Source organism: Pinus tabuliformis, chromosome 8 (assembly GCF_031772625.1).
Source record: "Pinus tabuliformis cultivar Carrire ecotype Pingquan chromosome 8, CPIR1, whole genome shotgun sequence".
Taxonomy (NCBI): domain Eukaryota; kingdom Viridiplantae; phylum Streptophyta; class Pinopsida; order Pinales; family Pinaceae; genus Pinus; species Pinus tabuliformis.
The window spans coordinates 1,519,300,193-1,519,324,010 of NC_142294.1; the positions used below are offsets into that span (position 1 = coordinate 1,519,300,193).

Below are 23,818 nucleotides of genomic sequence, written 5' to 3' on the forward strand. Positions count from 1 at the left end.
TCCAGCTGCCCATTTAGATTTTGTGCAGCTCGAGCATCTTCAAGTTTCAAGCCAGCCCAATAAAAAAACTTTAAACTGAAATAGCAATTAGTTTTTCCTGTGCCTATGGAGTTCCAAGTTATTCATCCATCCACGCAATCAAGATATTTTACAGATTGGTACAAATCTTTCAAATCGCAAATACCATTGATCACACAGTCTTCACGATTGTTTCCAACTTTGGCTGCCATTGGATTCAATTTCTACTGCCTCGTTGCTTTGACCACCAGTGATATCCAACAATGCCCAACCTCCATAGCAATTTGATCCATACTTCATGCCCACAAAGGTCTGCCTACGCTGATCAACGAGCCCTCCTCAGCAGCCATACTTCGTATATTTGCCCACGGAACCACGTCTGGGTATGACAGCAACATTGTTCGTGATGATGATGGGGAAGCAACCCAAAGCCACAAATTCCACTATGCGGGGGCTCCAGGTTGCTCACCTTAATGGGGAGAAGCAGAAAACTGAGCGCAGGATTTCTGTGTGGTATCCCTCGGAAAAATTGATCAGAAAAATTTGTGCAAAACACATGCGACAATCAACAAAAGCGGCAACTGCGCCTACAACGAACTCCAAGGCAATCAACAAAAGTGGCAACTACGCCTGCAGCGTACTCCAAGAATCGTTGGCCACCGCCCATTTCCAAAACCTGCAACTAGGTGCCGATCATGAACTTGAGATGTAGATAGAGCTGAAATGCAGCTTTCTGTAGAAGATGGGATACTGCAAGCTAGTTGTTCTATACGAAGATCCCAAACCATGATAGAAGATATCTCCCCGGATGCATAAAGAAACCCTGTCAACTGTTGACAGTCAACCACAACATTAACATTGCGAGCACCAGGTCTATGCCCTTGAGTTGTTGTGGGCAGTGGCGTTCGCCACAGAGACAACTCTCATAACATCACACTCCATTACTCTCTTCCCACAACCCAATGTGACTCATTCCAGCATGAGACATTAATCTAAATTTGCACAGCACAAGAGACATACCAGCAAAATCACCCACGAAGGTAGGCTTCATGGTGGAAAAAACAGAATAAAACCCTGTATGATAACATCACCATAGAACGCAACAAGTACAACCAATACAACTCTCCTCACGAGCATTAGCAGCGCACGCAGCACACATAGCCAATACGACTCCTCACTAACGTTTGCAGCTCAAGTAGTGCACACCGCATGTTTCTTTTCTATTTCCCTCAGCCCAACAAGTCGAGTTCACCACAAGAGTCTCCACGATCCAGACCAGCAGCACGTGTAACACAATTTCTTTTGAATCAGTTGCACAGACACTAAACAAACCGAAAAGCCAATGGACAACCAATACAAATAATATCATCATACAAAACACTATATTTCTTTTCCCTCGGCTCGCGAGGGGCCAAGGCCCTAGGCCTTCTATTTCCCTCAGCGCAACACGTTGGGTTCATCACAAGAGTCTCCACGATCAAGACCAGCAGCACGCGTAACACAATTTCTTTTGAATCAGCTGCACAGATACTAAACAAACCGAAAAATCGATGGACAGCCAATACAAACAACATCATCATACAAGACACTATACTTCTTTTCCCTCGCCCTGTGAGGGGCCAAGACCTCCGGTCCAAATGGGCTCTGATACCAACTTAAAATTGAATAATGCACATATTGTAAACAAACCGAAAAACCAATGGACAACCAATACAAACAACATCATACAAAACACTATACTTCTTTTCCCTTGGCCCGCGAGCGGCCAAGGCCTCAGGTCCAAACAGGGTTTGATACCAACTTAAAATTGAATAATGCACATACTGTATTCTATTGATCAAATAATGTTACATATAAATACATGTAGTTGTTTCAAGATAGATAAACTAACTTGGATACACAATCACTTGGTTGAGAGAATATCTCAACTACACACCAATCTAGAAAAGATCTTGATTTTAACAACTCCTAAGGAATAGGAACAAACTCCTTTACATAGAAAGAGTCACCACTGAGACAAGAAGGAATTATATTTCCAAGTCTTCCTTATAAATAAGATAGCAATCAAAATGCCAAAGAGCTCCCTAGCCACTATTGTAAACCTGTTGATGATTGAACAGACACCAAAAATAGCTAGAAAGCATAGAAGCAACACCGTCCAGAGACAAGTCCTGCACACAAATTTTCCATCACCAAGGATTTGAAATGAAATGAAATAAAACTTCTGTTGAAGGCCCAAATTGGATCCACCGGATGCCATAAAAACAGAGAACATACGGTTTATACATCTCTATATAGCTCTATACGATACAGAAAATGGGAATACAAATGCAAGATATGTATCTTTGAAATTACAAAAGACATGGAACATAATACCAAAACCTCCTCCAAACAAACAGTCAAAAATGGATCCACCGGATGCCATAAAAACAGAGAACATACGGTATATACATCTCTATATAGCTCTATACGATACAGAAAATGGGAATACAAATGCAAGATATGTATCTTTGAAATTACAAAAGACATGGAACATAATACCAAAACCTCCTCCAAACAAACAGTCAAAAATATATTATGCTTTTCCATATCTTAATCTCAGAATCTGATTGAGCAAACACTGCCTTTACCATGCCAGCGATCTAAGTAATCCCAGCTAGGCAAGCAAGCAAACGATAGCAAGTTGGGGCGAATAACGAAGCCGAGTAACCAAGCAACCATGGTGGAGTAACCAAGCTGCCCCACCGAGTAGCTGTTATCCCATACCAGTAATTACTGGCGCCGGTTCACCTGGCCTTGGAACAGGAAGATAAACTGTGATACTTTTGCTTATTATGCGGTTGGTTCTCATTATAGGTTGAAACCGATGAACAGGAGAGACATAAATCATGGAATTGCTTACCGTTTAGTTGCTTAACGGAGATTGAATTCTCTCATCGATTGCCCTCTTAGGAAGAAGCAGTCTCTCATCACTTGGTGTTCCTCCATCTTCAGATACCATGAATGGCTGCACAATGATGAATTTGGATGCTGTTAAACAGAGTGTCCTGCAGCACGACTCCAGACCATGAAGATGCTATAAAACAAAACTTTCAGTAGTATGACCGAGGGTCACCTTCAAGCCATGAATTTCGCTCTGGTTTGTGCATGAAAACTCGCCAGCCCAGTAGGATCTCTGTAAGGCCACCATTCACTGTCCTTTGGCAGGACTGCAAGGAATTTACCAGGGAGCAGAGGTAAAGGTAAGCGGGGCAGATAGAGGTGAATATGACTCAGGATCAGCAGCAGCAGGCAGGGGGCTACCCGGACCAGATCTCCATATTTTGGAACAAGATCCAAACCAAGCAGTACGTCGCAGTCCCAATCACTTTCATGGTTACAGGATCCTGACCAACCTGAAACAACAGCAGTAATATTTTGGTTCTATAGGAGCACTCGCGGGATATCATAACTCTGATAAATAAGGCGAATGCAAATAAATATACCAGCAACAGGGGAGGGATAGGCTGTGAGCTAAAAATGTGCATTCATATAAAAGTATAAAGCGTATTTTTTTATAAGTCCAGCAAGTTCGATATCAGGAACTTTAGCTGGGCAACTCTCTGTTATAGAAAGCAAGAAAGCGGTTAACGTAGAAAACGCAGGAGAAAAATATGCATGAAACCAGACAAAGGACAATGTAAACATTTTTTTGTTTGTTTATTATTATGTTGGGGAGGGTATGTACTGTATGCGCCCATTCGAGAGAGAATTAGTCATACACGCAGGCACATCGCTTGGATGCAAGCACTCCGATGCATCTATAAATGTATGAACGCGTAGATATGTCGATATCGTGTATCTATGGCCAGAACTTGCCCGTGACGAGATCGTAGATGAACATGACCACTTAGGTATGCCAATATCATATAGTAATAGGAGGTTGTAGTAGTATGTTCTGTTTATAGATGTAATGACTACTTTGAGGAGCCTCTCCATAGTCCCAGGTCCAAGTAGTTATGGCAATATCATATATTGATACCTTGCTATATGGCATCAACTCTTGGTAGGTCTAGGAGGAGGAGCGAGCCTCCAGAGTCTCCCAGGTCACATAGACCCCATAGCAACCCAGTTCATTGCTCATTCGTTCATGAGAGTAAAACTAGTATAGTTTGTAGTAGTTCCGGTTCATGCCAATGACCAAGTAGATATGCACACGCACACGTGCACATGTACACGTATATATGCTAGTCCAAGTGGAAACGTAGAATGGACCATCTCAAGTAGAATAAGCGGAGTCTCTTAGCCCAGAGCTCTGGCATACGCCTGCTGGCCTTAGTAGTGGATCTCCACCATCAACTAGTCCAAACTAGTATGGCACTTACTCTGGCTGGTTTGGTTCAACCAACTTCTCCACACGAGTTCAATCTGCCATATTGCTTGCATTGGTTGAAGAGACTTGCGGATTCTTCATCGGATAGTGAAAACGCAGATTTGCGAGTTCAGGTTCAACGTCTCCATGGTGACATAATATATGATCACTAGTTTGTAATACATGCTATGCCCATAAACAACGGGAAAGCACGAGGCCAATAGTGATTCCGTATTAGCTACAGAGCATATGATAGAATACGGGAAATCAGACCTTAGACTATTGGTGCTACTGGTGCTTTTAGTGGCACTGGGTTTCCGGCACACACACACTTCACCCAATCAGCGCCGCTCAGAGCAGGGATTTGCTGCGCTGCAACCGTCCTTACTATTACTATTAATTTACTATTACTATTAATAATAAGACAACTTAAATCCGTCCTTACTATTACTATTAATAATTACTAATAAGACCACTTAAATAATATTTACCATGTGTATACATTCTACACCTACACCATATGCATATCAAATTATAATATTATTAATGTGACATATTAATCCTTTTTATAACATATTATCTTGGGAGGATGATCAAGCATCTTACTCCATTGCATAAATTCCCGTTGTCTTCGAATAAAGTTTTCTCATTAGACTTCAACTTCGAGTGAACTCAAGAAATTCTTTACAGAGAAGGTGAATTTTTAGTTAATTTAAAAAAGAAAAATTATAATTCAAATTTTTTTACAGAGAAGGTGAATTTTTAGTTAATTTAAAAACAAAAAATTATAATTTTAAAATTTTGAACGGATATAATTTACTTATTTTCTTAAATATTATAAATTTTAAAATTATAATTTAAACAATAAATATTTTATATATATATACATATTTTAAATTATACAACCCAATTTCAATAAAAGAAAATCTTAATAAACTATTATGTTTTAAAAGCTTTCAATACTTATTAAAAAATATTATATTGTATTAATTTGTATGAAAACATTTGATTTGCAAATAGTCTTACTCTTATATTATATTGTATACATTTGATTTTGTATATTATATGGTATACATTTCATTGTGTAATTAAATGCAAGTATGAATATATATATTATTTTTTATAAAAATATTTAATTTCGTAAAGTAAATTATATAAATGAACGAATGTTATTTTAATGTTTACAAGATTAAAAATAGTCTATAAGAGCGTTTTTTTACTTTTTCGTTTTTTGCAATTCAATATTTTTCTTACTCAAATTGATGATACGACCCAACCTTCTCACAGTCCCCTCACTGAAAAGACAATGCCAAGGAACCAATGCTAACATATTGCCATAATTATCTCTGATGTCTTTGAAAGCATCACATTCCAAAATGAAATGTTTTTTAGATACCACTGCTCCAAAAGTGCAAAAAGTACATAGCCGTTCTTCCCAAGCTTCTTTAGGTCTTTTCCTTCGCCTTGTTTCACACCGAGCTTCTTTAGGCCTTTTCCACTGCCCATGCGAGTTAGTTCTTAATTGAGCAGCCAAAATCTTTGCTCTCCATGGAATGCTGGCTCCAATGTACTCTTTTTGTTGGAGATCACAAATGGGGTTGAATTCCTGAACATAGTACTTCTTTTTCTACCCAACTCTTTTCCCCTTATATGCTTACTGAACTTCTCCATAACAAAATTCTTTAACTCCTTGCTATTTGTGGGACATGCATGAAGGTAAATATTCCATTTTTGCATCCATTTCTTTTTTTGTCTCATCCATGATTTCTTTCTTCTCTTTCTACACAACTCTTTTCCCCTTATATGCTTACGAAACTTAGCCATAACAAAATTCTTTAACTCCTTGCTATTTGTGGGACATGCATTAAGGTAAATATTCCATTTTTGCATCCATTTTTTTTTGTCTCATCCATGATTTCTTTCTTTCACTTACGCCTTCATTGATGATAAAGTTAGGCCATCTACCTATTCGCATTTGCTCAATTATTTTTCGGTACCTTATGAGAAGCACCATAGCAATTGCTTCCATACAAGTCGCTCTTGTTTCACTCAACATTATCTCATTAGGAACCAAGTTTTTTATTTTGAACTTGCTCATGATCAAGAGTTTTTGGATTTTCTCAATTTGTTTCCATTTTGAGACCCACAATTCACACCCATATAATATTATTGGACAAACTAGGAGTCCAAAAAACACTTTAATCATTTTCCAATCCCATAATTATGTCTCTCTACCTCTGTTTTGAAAAACATATAATGTTTTCCACCCTCCTAACAGTCCTCCGAATTAAATTTATTGTTAAAATCAATCTTGAAATACTTATATTCATTTAAAAAAAATAAAAGCTCATTATGCTTCATTTTATTAAAGAAGATCATTATATTTATTTATAAAAAAAAACATAAATTTACTATTCTTCTTTTTATTCGAGAAAATCATTATTTTCATTTTCATCTAGCTGAGATACATATGATATGTATGTGAATATAAACCACAACCTTGGCGAACGTGAGTCTCCACCAACTCCTCTTTAAAGCATGGAAACCCTTCTGTTTGTCGTCTAACATCTCTCGTCTCCCGGGACGGACTGAAAGCAGCAGGTGCCAGGCCATTGATCAGTCTTAAGACACATCTTTCCTCTTTACAGTTCATGATCGCATGTTGAGGAAAGACATTTGTGCAAATCAGTATTCTGCCAAGTGGACGCGATAATTATGCTGTTGCCACGACATTAATGAATTTCGTTCCCTCTAGAATGGCGGTTCATCCACTAAATGATTCATCAACTAAATACCTTAGCTTCCTTCCATAGGGGAAGCTGTGTCGATTTCAGATATTAATAATCCTTCTTTCTGTTTCGGCCTAAACAACAGCACAGAGAGTGCAATCAGCTAGTGTGCACGCAATTGAAAACTAAAATGGAGTCCAAACAGCAGGTGAGATTGATTGATACAGGCAACGTAAGGTGGCAGGATCGAATACATGCTCTCGGTCGACTTTTGTAAGTCATGTCTTCGTTCTTTCATTTTTGTTTTCCCAAATGCTCGTGGGTTTGTTGATTCTGGCTTACTGTACTGCCCATAAGGGTTTGGATATGTTTGCTGTGATACTCTTTTATGTTGTTATTCCAAATTTTTCATATTAACCTATACGGACATGTTACTCCGAGACGTCAGTGATATTCAGGTATTCATTCACCTAAGCTGTTCTTGTACGTTTTGCTCTGATTGAAGATTTTGCAAGAAAGTCTGTCATGTCCAGCAAGTCTTAACTTCAGCTACGTTTTTTTTTTGAAGTCGACTGCTAGTTTTCTACTATGAACTTAGGAGCCTTTGACAATCAACCCCCTTTAAGTAACTGGTTTTTGATTGCTACAGAAATACTAAATGATAGATGTTTCGCACTAATCGCCACCACAGTTAAATCCTTATTAAGCAAAATTTAATTGTATATGGCGAAATGCAACCTTTAAGTCATCTTTTTGTTTTCAACTGTAGTACTTAGGAACCTTTGGACAGTCAACTTCCTTTAAGTGAACGGTATCTGATTGCTAAAGATATACTACATGGTAAATGTTTCGCTCTAATCACCATCACAGTTCATCCTTATGCGGCAAAAATTAATTGTATGGGGGCGAAATGCAACCTTTGAGTCATTTTATTGTGTTCAACTGTAGAACTTTTGGACAAACAACCTCTTTAACTGATTTTTATTGCAACAGATATACTAAATGGTAAATGTTTCGCACTAGTTACCACCACAGTTTAATCCTTAAACTGTAAATGTTTCTCACTAATGACTACCATAGTTCCATCCTTACAGGGAAAAATTAATTGTATAGGGCGAAATGCAACCTTTAAGTCGTGATATTGTTTTCAACTGTGGAACCTTGATATTTACGAGTTTCTCTCTGAATGGATCGGTTTACAGTCAAATATCTGTCAAAATTTTCTTGACTGAATGGATTTGGCGAATGAGAGAGATGGCCCTGTGATTATAGGTTCTCTGTGCCCTTTTAAACATGTCTACCCTAGAAAATCCTAAAGAATTATAAAAGGGTCAATACCCTTTAAGAACCATATATCTTCAATTCTCAAATAAAATGGTGGGAGCTTCCAAAGACTTAGCAACCAAATAGCCTCGAAGTTCGACCTACTTTCAGGAATTATTCTGTTTTCCTAGAGCCTATAGAACTGAACCTGGATCGTGCTTTTGGTTCATAGAAGTTAGAACCTTCACCACCCATTTTCACAGTTGCTACTACCTTTGAAACCAGGGCACTTCCATTAACTTCATCCTGTCAAGAGCTCACATTGATCAAATCCTTCTGATATTCCATAGGCTCCTTGTTTGTCTTTACCCCTAACCTTTTCAAAAACTTTGATGTAGTCTTATCCTCTATTTTCTCCAAACCTTTAAAGTATAGGGGAAGATCAGAGTCTACTAGAATATGCCCATAGGCTGTTACCTAGCACAATGAAATGGCATAGTGGAGTAATCCACAAAATGAGAATGGCAGAATTTCCTACAACAATGTCCAATCATTCAACCAAGACCTCACTGAGCTCGATTTCCACCAACAATCATGCCATTAATTGAAAAACACTAGCTTTGAAGGAAGAATCAACTAAAACTCTTCGGCCTAGCAAATTTCCTATTCTAATAAATTTCTCCATCTAAAGCTCCAAAAGCATGCTTGACAACTTAACCCAAGATATATTTTAGAAGTCACTTCTAACCTTGGGTCGAGACTCGAAACAATGGCGCCACGACTTTAACAACATCAATGAAAATCCCCATATCCAGCTACTATCAAGAATTGGTGAAGCATCCCCTTCCAAATGAAATGGAAAACCTATCCAACTGTTTGTCAGCCAATATTTAATCACTAGAACTCGTATTCTCTACATCTAGGAATTGAGGGCCCCTTCAGAAATCTACTTCCCCAAAACGTTCCTAATTAGTGCCTTGCTCACATTTTCCATACCTTCTCAACTTGTAGGCATTCTCCAACAATCAGTTTAACTCCAGACTCCTGTTTTATCATTTTCTAGACCTTCTTCACCCTCTTTTCATCTCGAGACTCCAAGCCCCTAAGGCTTTTCCTCTTCCTTCCAACCAAACAATAGAAATCCAGTCCATTATCAATAAAACTTTGACCCTTCACCACATCCTATACATTCTGAAAAGCATCATTCAAACACGAAGAATCATTCAAACCACACACCAAACTAGTGATCAAAACTAACCCTTCTTGCAATACTATGACCTTAAAATTAACTTAAAAATAATATAAACTGCATTGACAATGGATTTTTAGGAAAAAATCAAAATAAACGCATGGAAACATGAAAAAATTTAAAGTAGATATATGTTATATATGAGAATATAAACCAGGTATGGACAATCACATTGGCGAGCATGAGCTTCTATCAACTCCAATATAAATTATAGAAGCCGTTTTTCTTGTCGTCTAACCTTCCACATCTGAGGGGAAGCAAACCATTTATCAGTCTTAAGGTTCATCCCTCCAACCTACAATCTTCAACACGAAAGGGAAATTCATGTACCGCATCTGGAGTGAATACATTTGTACAGATCAATATTCTGTCAAGTCGATGCAATAATTCTGCTGTCACTACAACATTAATGAATTCCATTCCCTTTAGAATAGTGGTCCATTCACTAAAAAACTACCTTCCTCCCAAGCTGTGTCAGTTTCAGATATTCATAACCCCTCTTTTTTTTACCTAAACAATAGTACAGAGAGTGCAGTTAGCAAGTGTCCACGCAATTGAAAACTAAAATGGAGTCCAAACAACAGTAGAGATTAATTGATACAAGCAACGTAAGGTGGCAGGATAGAATCCAAGCTCTTGGACGACTAATCCCTCCCCCACCAGAATAAAAAACCCTACAAATGTTCATTGGGTTTGTTGAATTTGGCTTTCTGGACTTCGCCATAAGGGTTTGGATCAATGTTACCAGACTTGGAATCGGCAATAAATTGAAGAGGCAAAAGAGCGAAGAGTTTTGATCAGGTTGGGAAAAAATCGGTGAATTCAATAAATAAATATATACACATATATTGAATTAAAAAAAAACATTTTTCATTGATATTCAATAAAGGCATGCCCAAACAATGCATAATATCAATAGATGTCCAAAATATCATGAATGATTAAGTATCTCATATATGTTATGAGCCCAAACATGATCCAAAGTATTGAGTCTTGACTCCTAACCAATGACTACATAGAACTAGAAGCATTTGCTTCTAAAAGTTTACAAAATATTGCATACTAATTAGTAAAAAAGCAGTAACTAAGACTCTAAGAGTGAGAACTAGAAGCGATTCCTCCCACTCCTTCGCTTGCTTGACTCTCAAAATTCTCCAAGTCATCTAGGCTTAAAAGAGGAGCCTCCTCCAATTGGACCCTATCTGTTGCATTTGTAGTTTGTAGATTTATCTCTTCAAGGTTGATTGGTGAATGATTCAAACCTGTCATTATCATGAGATATGGAAATGTGAATTAAAGTTTGAACTTTAAAGTGCAAATCAATTTAGGAAATCTTCAAATTCAAATGCAATTACGCATGACTATGCCAAACCTTTTGTTCCTCAAGGCTTAGTGTCTCAACTCTCACCTAGTATTTGCTTGTTGCAAAGTCATAGATTGTAATGGACAAATACAAGGTCATTTAAGCGCTTTTGTGTCAATTGGTTGCGCTTCTTAGAATGTATTTTCTCAAACATGCTCTAGTTGTGTTCACAACTAGAAGCATTGCATGATTGGTTTAAGATTCGAATGGCAAATCTCTTCAAATCTGGCGTATCACTACCAAAGTTTTGCCGCCAAAGACCTAACAAGTGGCAAGGGTTCGTGAGTAGTAAGTACTAAGTACAAATCAAAGATGATAAATAGTAAATACTAAAAACTTAAAAGACAACAAAATTTAATAAAACATTTAACATACAAAATAAAGTTTAAACAAATTTAATGAATTGATGAAGCCTTCAAGCCTCAAAGGGTACCTGACAACATCTTAGTCCTTTCTCATATAGCACTAGTATAGGCAAATATTTTGGCTAGCATCCTATAATCCTGTAGTTGGGCAAGGACATGGCTTTGAACTTCTTGATCAGGGAAGCACCTTTCAATGCATGTCATAAGTCCTCTGCCAACATGCTCCAGTTGTGTTCACAACCAAAAGCACTGCATGATTGGTTTAAGATTCGAATGGCAAATCTCTTCAAATATGGTATATCACTACCAAAGTTTTGTCGCCAAAGACCTGACAAGTGGCAAGGGTTCGTGAGTAGTAAGTACTAAGTACAAATCAAAGATGATAAATAGTAAATACTAAAAACTTAAAAGACAACAAAATTTAATAAAACATTTAACATACAAAATAAAGTTTAAATAAATTTAATGAATTGATGAAGCTTTCAAGCCTTAAAGGGTACTTGACAACATCTTAGTCCTTTCTCATATAGCACTAGTATAGGCAAATAATTTGGCCAGTGTCCTATAATCCTGCAGTTGGGCAAGGACATGGCTTTGAACTTCTTGATCGGGGAAGCACCTTTCAATGCATATCATAAGTCCTCTGCCAATTGTGAAATTTTCAATGATCACAGTAATTGGAAATTATTTTCCTAATTGTTAATTTATTTAACAATTTTTTTGCAGCTTGCTACAACAAATATCAAATAATTCACACTGTGATTTTCACACACAAACAAATACTGTAGAAGAAAAATAGCGTTGGAATCTAAAAAATCTAGCACATAAAAATGCCACAGTTATTTTTGGACAAATGTCCCTGGAAAACCCAACCAGTGCAGCAGCTGAGGGTTTTATTATTATGCAGTAGTGAGAAATTCTGAGTACAATCTGAATGCTGAATACTGGCTATCCTGTAGAGAAAATACTGGCAAACATAATTTGAGGGAAATTACCCTTACTCTGGGCAATTCTGGCACTAGATCACTTCTGAAAAGCAAGCCATCCAATTGAGCCTGCACAGACTTTGTGTCACTCTGAAGCTGCCTGCGACACGTGTTGCTCGGATTGTTTGCTAATCAATCCGTCTTGCCTGCTGTTGGCTAGGAAAATGCTTCTTCGAAACTTTGGGACTCCTTCCCGTCCTCTGGAATTGAAGACATCTTCCCCTCTCAGCAAATCGAACTGCGCTCTAAGGCTTCTGCGCTAGGACTGCGCAACCTCGTGGAGAAACTTCGCCCTCTCTGCAAATGCACTCGCTGGATTTGGAAAACTTCCTCTAGCCTCACTGTCCCTGCCCTTCACTATTTATGCTTCGATCTTTAGCTCTCTGGTAACTGCTGTTGCTCTCTGGAAATCGATTTGCCAAGGAAATCGAACTGCTAAAGTGTGTTCTCCAAGTGCCCATCAACTTCTTCTTATAATCCTTTATTGGAGCACCAATGACCAAGATTAAAACTTAATCAAGGGCTAGGATCATTTTGAAGTCGATTTGTGTGGGTTTCTAGACTATTCTCACCTTGACTTAATTAATTCTGATTAATTAACCATATTCCTTAAGTTTAGACTTACGAAATATTTAAAAAGGAGGTTAATAATCTAATTAAGTAATCTCTAGGTGGAATTTTTAGAAACAATTTCTGGGTTGTGGAGATCTGATGCATTCTAGCTTGTCCACCAAATTTCGTGGCTAGAACACATCCGATGCCACAAAAATTAACACTCCCTCTTAGCGAGGACTGTGTTCTAGAGCTGCACACCTTGCTACAACACTCTGTCTCTGTATCGTGCTTTGTCATGCTGCTGATGTCTGGCCATACTATCCACCAACCATTGCACAACTTTGATGCTACATCTGTGATGCCACTGACACTGCCATACTTCTTCCAACATTGCATCTGCAATACAACTCCCTCTCATCTGTTGTTGTTGCAACTACAACTGCAATTGAGAAGCATCCAAAATACTGAATCATCTGTGTTCAATATGATGCATCTATCTCCTGAGTCCCAACTACTACTAGCCTCTGCACTATCATTGAAGAATTTGCATTGCTGCTAACTCTGCATTGAGCCATCTACTCTGCTGTCAACACTGCGTTGCGCTCCTCAACATCTGACTGCTACTAGTTTGCAACTGTCACACTGGAACTGACTGCATCAACTGCCACTGATCCATCCTGCTACCAAATACTATGCGCCCTCGTAGCCGGGTAATGATCCATGAGGTGGACTCCTTAAGGACACTATGCAATCTTTGTAGCTCTCTGGGGCTAGAACACCAAATCACGCCACCTCACTCCTGGAGGTATATCTGCAAACATAACAAACTTTTCCTCTATCCTAAATGAAAGCTTGTCTATTTCTGTGAATGCTGCTTGCTGGTCCTGCTTCTCTTGCTTGTCCTTCTTCCTGAGAGGACACTGTGTGTTGTAGTGATCGAACTCACCACACCTGAAGCACTTGACCTTTGACAGGTCCTTCTTCTTCTTCTTCTGCTCCCCCTGCCCCTGACTAGGACCCTTCGATGCCAGGGCCACATTCTCCTCCTCCTTCACACCCTTTGATCTGCTGCTACTGTTGCCACTGATGGAGCTCTTAAGCAAAGCTCGCCTCATTTCCTCCTGTTGCAAATCGACCCACATCCTGTCCCATCTAGGTAGCGTGTCTCTGCCCAATATACTTTGGACAAAGACTTGCCAATCCTTCGAGACACTGTTTAGTGCCAACCGTACTAGCTTTGATGGTTGAGGCGTTGCCCCAACAACTGCAAGCTGATCTCGGACCTCCTGAATCTTGGTGAGGAAGGGATCTATGCCTTCTCCCTTCTGCATCCTGATGCATTTGAGATTTTCTTCCAAGAACATCTTCCACTGCTTGGAAGCACTTTGATATAGTGTGGAGATAGCTACCCACATTTCTTTGGCTGTACCTTTGTCTGCCAAATTTCACACCCTTCGATCTGCTGCTATTGTTGCCACTGACGAATCTCTTAAGCAAAGCTTGCCTCATTTCCTCTTGCTGCAAATCGGCCCACATCCTATCCCCATCTAGGTAGCGTTTCTCTGCCCAATATACTTTGGACGAAGACTTGCCAATCCTTCGAGACACTCTTTAGTGACAACCGTACTAGCTTTGATGGTTGAGGCGTTGCCCTAATAGCTGCAAGATGATCTCAGACCTCCTGAATCTTGGTGAGGAAGGGATCTATGCCTTATCCCTTTTGCATCCTAATGCATCTGAGATTTTCTTCCAAGAACATCTTCCACTGCTTGGAAGCACTTTGATATAGTGTGGAGAGAGCTGCCCACATTTCTCTGGCTGTACCTTTGTCTGCCAAATGTGAGACTATATGATCTCGGACAACATCCAAGATCAACCGCTTCGCCATTGCCATCTCCTTCCTATATTCTTTGAGATGATCCGCATCTTGGGGAACTTCCACCACATTATTTATGTAGGTTTTCAGGCCATATTCATCTAGAAGGAAGAACATCCTAGCCTTCCAAATGACATAGTTGAAAGATCCATCCAACCTATGGTCATCTCTGAATTTTGTCAAAAACTCCCTCTTTCCCTCTACTTGGCTGCTGATCTGCTACTCACACTCCCTTCTAGAGTGAGAAGATCTGCTCACAACTACTGCCAATTTGCAACTGGAAAAATTAGATCTCTAGATCTCGAGATCCCCTAAGAGAAATTTTCCCTCTGATGTGTGTGCTTTTCTATTCCACCAGATGCTGGTTCTGCTGCTGCAAAACCCTCTGCGTCCAACCAAGGAATCTACTTAGTGAAAATTTGAGCTATTGCTGCTCCCTCTGATTGTTGGAATCACTATCCTGGGCAACTCGACTTTTTTGCCAATCTGCAACTGAAAATCGAATTTTTTGCCCCAGCAATTCGATTTGCATGTCAACGAACTGCGCAACCTCTAGGAATTATAGCCTGTTGTTCCCATTGAACAACGAAATTCCCTTCTCTGCTTCTGAGCTTCTCGACTGATCACTCACGCTCTGGTACCATGTGAAATTTTCAACTATCACAACAACTAGAAATTATTTTCCTAATTGTTAATTTATTTAACAATTTATTTGCAGTTTTCTATGAAAAATACTAAATAATTCACACTGAGATTTTCACAAACAAATACTATGGAAGAAAAATAACACTGGAATCTGAGAAAATCTAGCATGTATAAAAATGACAATTATTTTTCAACAAATGTCCCCGGAAAAACCCAACTTGGGAAACCTGGTGCAGTGGCTGAGGGTTTTATTATTATGCAATAGTGAGAAATTCTGAGTACAATCTGGATGCCGAACATTGGCTATCCTGTAGAGAAAATATTGGCAAAAATAATCTGATGAGGGAAATTACCCTTACTCCGGGCAATTCCGGCATTGGATTGCTTCTAAAACGCAAGCTGTCCAACTGGGCCTGCGCAGGCTCTGCGTCACTCTGAAGCTGCCTGCCACATGTGCTGCCCGGATTGTTTGCTAATCAAGTCATCTTGCCTGTTGCTGGCTGTGAAAATGCTTCTTCGACACTCTGGGATTCCTTCCCGACCTCTGGAACTGAAGACGTCTTTGCCTCTCAGCAAATCAAACTACCCTCTGAGGCTTCTACGCTAGGACTATGCAGCCTCCTGGAGAAAATTCGGCCTCTCTGCAAATGCATTCGCTGGATCTGGAAAACTTCCTCCAGCTTCATTGTTCTTGCCCCTCACTGTCTCTGCTTTGATCTCTGGCTCTCCGACAACTGCTGCTGCTCTCTGGAAATCGATTAGCCAAGGAAATTGAACTGCTCAAGTGTGTTCTTCTAGAGCCCATCGACTTCTTATAATCCTCTCTTTGAGCACCAACGACGAAGACTAAAACTTAATCAAGGGCTAGGATCATCTTGAAACTGATCCGTGTGAGTTTCTAGACTATTCTCACCTTGACTTAATTAATTCTGATTAATTAACTATATTCTTTAAGTTTAGACTTATGAAATATTTAAAAAATAGGTTAAAAATCTAATTAAGTCATCTCTAGATGGAATTTCCATAAACGATTTCTGTGTTTTGGAGATCTCATGCATTCTAGCCTCTCCACCAAATTTTGTGGCTAGAACACATCCGATGCTACAAAAACTAACACCAACCTCTCCATCCTCATTAAATTTTCTCTTATCATAAAAATATTGTGGGTTTAAGAAGTACCCAGTAACATGTAAGGGGGAATGCAATTGCCTATCCCAACGTGCATCAATAATGTCCCGAAGAGGCATATACTTGGCCTCTTCATCCCCATATCTTCTTTTGATGGCCTCCTAAGGAGGCAAGATCCATCGCCTCATAAATGTAACCCATAGCGGGTTTGTCACCATCAACCATCCTGAAAGTTCAAGCTTTAAAATTCAATGAAATAGACACTTTGAAAATGAAATGAAGCTTGAAATGAGATTTCGAAAATGAGATAGTTAAAAGACTTGAAGTACCTGAGAACTCTGACAAGGGACTCTGTCACAACAATAATCTCTTCGACATCTTTCCAGAAACTGTCGTTCAATACAAGTGCAACAATTTTAATGCCTTCAAGGGCCTTGTAATGTTTATATGCCATCCACTCAGGTCCCAAGAACATCCTCTTCAGATTTATCTTTTGCTCAACCATAGATTGCAAAGATATGAAATTTGTTGCAAATCTGGTCACTACACGCCGAACAATGTCTTTGCCTTCAGTGTATTTCTCATGGTGTTTAGGACTATATGATGGAATCATGATTGCCATTACACCAAAACCCACAGTTGTTAGTAAACAGATGCATCGCCAGAGTTAACGGATCCACGAGAGGCGGTTAAGCACATGTCGCAAAACACACGAGGAGTGTTGGTTTATCTCATGCCCAACAATCTCCCCCAGGGTGAGCCGGCTGTGATTCGAATTCAAGACCTTTGGCTTTGATACCACTTGTTGGAACCACGATTGTCGTTACACCAAAACCTGCAAGTGTTAGTAAACGAACGTATTGCCAGAGTTATCAGATCCACGAGAGGTGGTTAAGCACTTGTTGCGAAACACACGGGGAGCACTAGTTTATTCAATGTCCAAAGGGGGAGTTTGATGGAATTGTTGTCATTGATGGCAAAAGACCAGCAAAGGAGCAGCAAAAGAGTAGCAAAGGTATAAGCGACAAGGTATTTTGCATATATATTTGACAACAAGAGATGAAGATGATGGAAAAGGAACAATAGGAACAATGAAGGGTAAAGGAGCAAGAAAATATGATGGCACATGTACTGTTGATGGCACGCTTGTATTAATACAGGCATTGTTATAACCTGTTTTTCTTATGTTTTTATTACATGTTGAGTTGATTGCATATATTGTTATGGCAAAGAAGCAACAAGGTATACTATATATGGTTGTTATGTTTGCAAAGCAGATTGGTATGCTTGGTATGCTTGTTGTGTTTGGGTGCAAGGTATGCTTACATACATGTTTTGTGTAAGGCTGATTTGAAGATTGGTTTGGTTGAGCTGAATTGTTGTGATGCAAGTGAAAGGCAAGACTCCATGACAACAAAGACAAGACAGAGACATGATGTAAGGCAAGGCAAGATGCAAGGCAAAGGCAAGACTCCATGACAACAAAGGCAAGACAAAGACATGATGCAAGGCAAAGGCAAAGGAAAAGACATGGAAAAATATTGTGATGTAGGGCTATTTGAATATGAATGCAAGATTTTATTATTGCATGTTATTTATTTATTTTATTGACATGAAGAATATGAATGCATGACATTTGGATATGATGAAATTCATTTTATGTATTTTAATATTCAAGAGTTTAAGCAGTTTTGGAATTGAAGAGACACCTTTGGAATGCAAAGAGACAAGTTTTGCAATTTCATATTCGTGTGAGTGGAACATGAACAACCATCAAAGTTCATTTATAAATTTGTGCAAGGTTGGAGAGTTGGTTGGTTAGAGTGTTAGAGAATGTGAGAGCTGATTGAGATGTTATGCATTAGTTACCTGGTACATATAGAGTAGATGTGATGCAAATTTAAGGAGAAGAAGAATCAAAATCAGAGATGGAGATATGTAAAACTGTAGACTAGGTAAATCAACATATTGTTTTCATTTTGCATGAAGGGATTGTGGTCTCCTTTCAAGTTGTGGCTTGATAAATATCAGGTTGGAGCTTGTTGAGGTAGGAGCCTCTTGTGGGTTGTAGCCTGCAGAAAATGTATGGGAGTTGGAGCTTCCTTGCATGTTGCAGCTTGCAGAAAATTGAAGTAGCAGTCTCTTGTAGGTTGGAGGTTACAGAAAATCAGTTGTAATAACGGAGTAGGAGCTTGCCTTTGCATCACAACAATAACAAAATCATGGTTTTCTCCCTTTGTGGGTTTCCACATATATCTGGTGTCCATATTTGTTTGCTTTTATGTGCTGATGTGATGTTATGATTTACTTATTACTTATTGTTCACATATTCAATTTGCTAGTCATTATGTGCTAAGCTTTTCATTTAAAAGTTCAGTTAATGAGTTTTAAAGAAAATAAATTAATGTCCATGAATGTACTAAACTGATTCCCCCTCTCAGTTTAGTCAAGTTTTCATCAATTGGTATCAGAGCCAAGTTCCTTCAGTGTAAGTCTAACAACTTGAAGGTAGATCTAGTTGAGTCATGGACTATCAAAGTGTACATGTTCTTAGTACATCAAACTTTCATGAATGGAGAGATAAGGTTAAAACATAACTAATAGCTTATGGACCTGGTGTATGGAAGCTTGTATGTGATGGTTACCGCAAAGACTTTCCCTTTGTGCAAGAACAACAGTGGAATGCTAAGACAAAATGTGTTATGTATAAAAAACTTCATAATAAGGATCTTGATACAACCATAGATCTTACATCTGCAAAAGAAATTTGGGAAAGGTTGCAACTCATGTATGAGGGAGAGATTAGTAGTAGTGGTGCAAAAAATGAAAAGAGAGAGGAAAAAGAAAAAGTCATGTCACAAGGAAAGTGTTCAATTAAATGAAACCTCTGCATATGTGAATGCACATGACTTTCTTGATGAAAACACAGATGAACATCAAGCTAGGCTTGACTTATCATTGGATAGCATAGATAGTCTGAAGAATGAAAACAAAGACCTAAAGAAACTTGTGCAAATATGTGATGAGAGAGAGCATCAGTACAAGGAATAAATTGTTAGTTTGAAGACACAACTTGAAGAGGCAAGGAGAATAGAAAAGATGATGAATAGTCAGCTAAAGGAGAGAGAGGTACAATGTGAAAGATTAGAGTCTAAGATTATTTCAGCTAGAAGAGAGTTAGATGAAAAGGACAAGTTGTGTAAGCAGTTAGAAGAGGAGGTTGTCTTTATAAAGAACATAGAAAAGGAAACCATAAAAGATAATGAAGCAACCCTAAAAAGACCTACAAAAGAAGAAGCCAACTACAACATGATTTGTAAAGAAGCAAACAAAAACAAGCAACAACATCAAGAGCCAAAGAATGAGATGAAGAAATGGTCATTTGCAAAAAGGTCATTTGCTCTTGGAGATAAATTGAGCAAATTTGGAAGATCTCAAAGGAGATTCTTTGCTCCTTTGAAAGATATGAAGTGTTTTTCTTGCCATGAACTTGGACATGTTGCAGCAGAATGTAAGACAAAGAAAATCAAGTTTAATCAGCAAAAGATGCAGCAAATAAGAAGGCTCCCTCAAGCAAGCAAACATAGAATACATTCATTCACCAGGTACACAAATCATTTCTATGGTTACTGTTATCTGTGCAATGAATTTGGACATAGAGATATTGAATGCAAAATGTACGTAAAGAAAAGTGAAATGAATCAAGAAAGCACACACCATTTGTTTCTTTTCTTGGCCATATAAAATGCTATTTGTGAAGCAATCTTGTCCATATGGAAAAATACTGCAAGCTACTATATACCCTAAAGAGTTCTAGACAGAAAATGGAAACAACTCCAAGCACTCTAGATAATGAGCCGAAAGGAAATGTAGACAACAACATAAGGAAGCTAACAAAAGTATGGAGGAGGAAGAAAAAGGAGTATCCTGAGACTTCAATAGCCAAATGAAGTCATCACAATCTTAGGGGGAGTTGCTCATGAAAGCAAAGAAAAATCTGATGAATGATAATGTTAGAGAAGCACCATCTCAGGGGAGAGCAGCCCCAAGAATGCCTTAGAAATGAAAGCAAATATGTAAAGACTAAATTTGCATATGAAATCCTAGTCAAAGTACTATGGACACTGATAAGATAGTAAAGGACTTTGTTGTTGAGCTAAAATTAAGGCCAAAAATCTTTGAAGGAGAGTGGTATTGAAGAATTCTAGATCCAAATATGCATCATTTGCAAAATGTATTTGCCACAAAATTTAAAATGTCACCTATAAAAGAAGAAATGAACTCAACAAGCAATATATCTATACACTGAATTTTATTTAAGCGTGATGAGCAAACAATTAGAGTTGTGGTTCACTTTATAACATTTCAAAGGCATTGGATGTGATACACTTTCAATTCTTCAAAAATAATTTCCAAATATATACAATGCAAATTCAAGGAAATACAAAGTCACAATGTATTGAAAGGAGGGAGATCTTATAGATATCAACTCTTCCTTGCTTACATGAATCCCAGTGGGATGAGGATGAGGAAGCGACCACATGTTATGAGTGAGCTCTTGTTATGAGGACAAAAAAATCAGTGTTTCAAACTCCAAATTTGGAGTGCACAAGGAAGCTTTTTGATGTTTAGCATCTTTAAATGACACAAATGAGGTAACCACTACTACAGGCATCATGGAAGGTGATAATATGAAAGAAAGAAAAAGGGGCAATGGAACCTCAAATGAGACATTAGATGCACAAAGAAGAGCAAAGGAAAAGGTAATAGCAAGAAGGAACCCTTGATGCAGATTGATCCTCCTTCAATTCTTGTTACACATCTTTTCCCTTCGGAAGACTTTACAGAAGGTGAAATTCAACATTAGATAGGAACGTTTGTGTTGTGGATTTGGCAAGTAGGTGACCCAACCTAAGGGGCCTTCTTGTCTTTGATTTTTGGCATGGACAATTCAATAGTTCTTTGAAGTTTGGCATGGCGAGAGACCTGGAAGTAAAACCAAAAGAACTTTGTACAAAAGACAATATACAAATAGTTCAAATAAGCATCAACTACTATGTGACATTGCAACATCATCTTTTTGCATTTCTAAGGATCAAATTATGACATATATAAATTAGCCTTGTGAACAAGTTGCTTGAATCATTGAATTCAAAGATCTGAGGGACATTTGTAGTTATTGTTGCAGTGGCAGCGACAACATACGTTATGGATAGACAAAGACATAGTGCAAATGACAGATGACAGGGACAAATAATGAATGGTGTCAGTGTTATACATATTATTGACAACATATATTCATGATTGCTGCACATATGAGAAGTGTTACAAATCCTATTAGCATTATTATTACTGCTACCATACATTACAATGCGTTGGCTTTGATTGGCATGGACCGAAAGATACAATTTATGCATTGGTTAATACAATATGTTGAGTTGGTTGATATATGCGTTGGCATTGATATATTCTGATTACCGACCACATGAGCATCCAATTCTACATGATTCCAAGCGCATTGGTTTTCATAACACTAAATTCTTTGTCCTCGATTGCATGGATGGCTGACAAAAGGAATCTCTTCTTTTCTTCCATCGAAGTTTTTGCTGTAGAAATCACATTCTCAGAGCGCTAGAGCAGAATACCATCATTTTTTTCAGCAAGAAGTTGCTTCTGTTAAAAGAGGAGCAATTTTAGTGTATAATTATGGCATTTAGGTCTCTTTTTCCTGCTGTGGATGAGCTTAAGACTGCATTCATAAGCCTGGAAATTGGTAACAACCTCCGGATATGGAGCGTTTTTATGATATTATTATACAACGTTTTATATAATTTTGGTGGTCAAATCTTCAAAGGCATCGATGATATAAATGGTTTGGTGATAATGACAATATATTGGTAGCGTGCATTATATGGTGGATATAATGGTGGCAACACAAACATTATTGTATTATAACTTATGGTGGATACATATTAGAGCTTACAACTATGGTTCTTACAGCTTGTGGTGGATTCACATTGCAATGTGTTTCTTATATTATAAAACTATCAAATGCATTTATATTTGGTGGATATATGGCATTGCAATTAAAGTTAATTTATAAATGTGGCGACAACGTTTTTGTTCATTGTGAAAAATCAGAAACCGAATCCTATTGCAGCAACTGGAAATAATTCTCCTAATTGTTAAATTAATTCTTAACAATTTTTTTACAGTTTGCTACAACAAATACTAAATCATCACACTGCAATCTACAGAAATAAACTGCAGAAGAAATAAACACTGGAAGAAATGCTAGCGCACACATAAAATGACAGTTATTTTTGGACCAATGTGCCGGAAAAACCCAACTCGGGAAAACTGGTGCAGCAATTGAGGGTTTTATTATTATGCAGTAGTGAAATAAACATAGTACAACTGAATGCCGAAACTGGCAATCCTACAAAGAAATACTGGCAAGAAAATCTAGTGAGGAGAAATTCCCCACTTCACAGGAAAATCCCGGCATTGACCTTAGCGCAAAGTGAGTCGTACAAACTGCCTTTGTATAGTCATTGCGTCACCCTAGCGCAATTTCTCTTGCTCTCAACTTGGAACAGCTTCTCCTCAAGCCATCTGACTAGCTACCGTATGCGAAAATGTATCTCCTGGCCTTTGGAACCTTTGCCCAACTTCTAGCACTGAAATTCTGCTTCTACCTAGTGATTCGACTTTGCCTCTAGAGGCTACTGCGCTGCTCTGCATTAGCCTCACTATGGCCTCTTTGCAAATGCACTCACTGAAACTGGAATCCTTCCTTCGGCTTCACTGTCCCCACCCCTCACTGCTTCAATTTCTCTGGCTCTCTCTGGCAACTGAACGCTGCTACTCAGGAAATTGATCTACTCATGAAATCGAACTGCACAAGTGATTTCTCCAAGCCCCATCTACTTCTTCTTATAATCCTTTGTTGAGACTTCAACAACCAAGAGTAATTTGATGTCGATCTGTGTGAGTTTCTAGAACATTCATACCATAACTTAATTAATTCTGATTAATTAGTCAATGAGTCATATTTCCAAAGTTTAGACTTGTGAAATATTTAAAAACTGACTAATAGTCTAATTAAGTCGTTTCTAGGCGGAATTTCCAGAAACTATTTCTAGGTTTTGGAGATCTCATGCATTTTAGCCTCTCCACAAAATTTCAAGGCTAGAACACATCCGATGCTACAAAAACTAACACTCCCTCTTAGCGAGAAATGTGTTCTAGAGTTGTTGCCCCCTGTAGTAACACCTTGTCCCTGCATCA

At 38.4% G+C, this 23,818-nt stretch overlaps 1 protein-coding gene across 1 annotated transcript in view; it reads left to right on the forward strand.

Moving 5' to 3' along the window:
- Positions 1 to 6,992: 6,992 nt before the first annotated feature.
- The window catches only part of LOC149241668 (uncharacterized), a 411,686-nt gene continuing 394,860 nt past the window's right edge, over positions 6,993 to 23,818 (forward strand). The window contains exon 1 of the mRNA XM_089367568.1: positions 6,993 to 7,371. Coding sequence (XP_089223694.1) covers positions 7,289 to 7,371 — 83 coding nt within the window. The 5' untranslated portion in view covers positions 6,993 to 7,288. The remainder of the gene's footprint in view (positions 7,372 to 23,818) is intronic.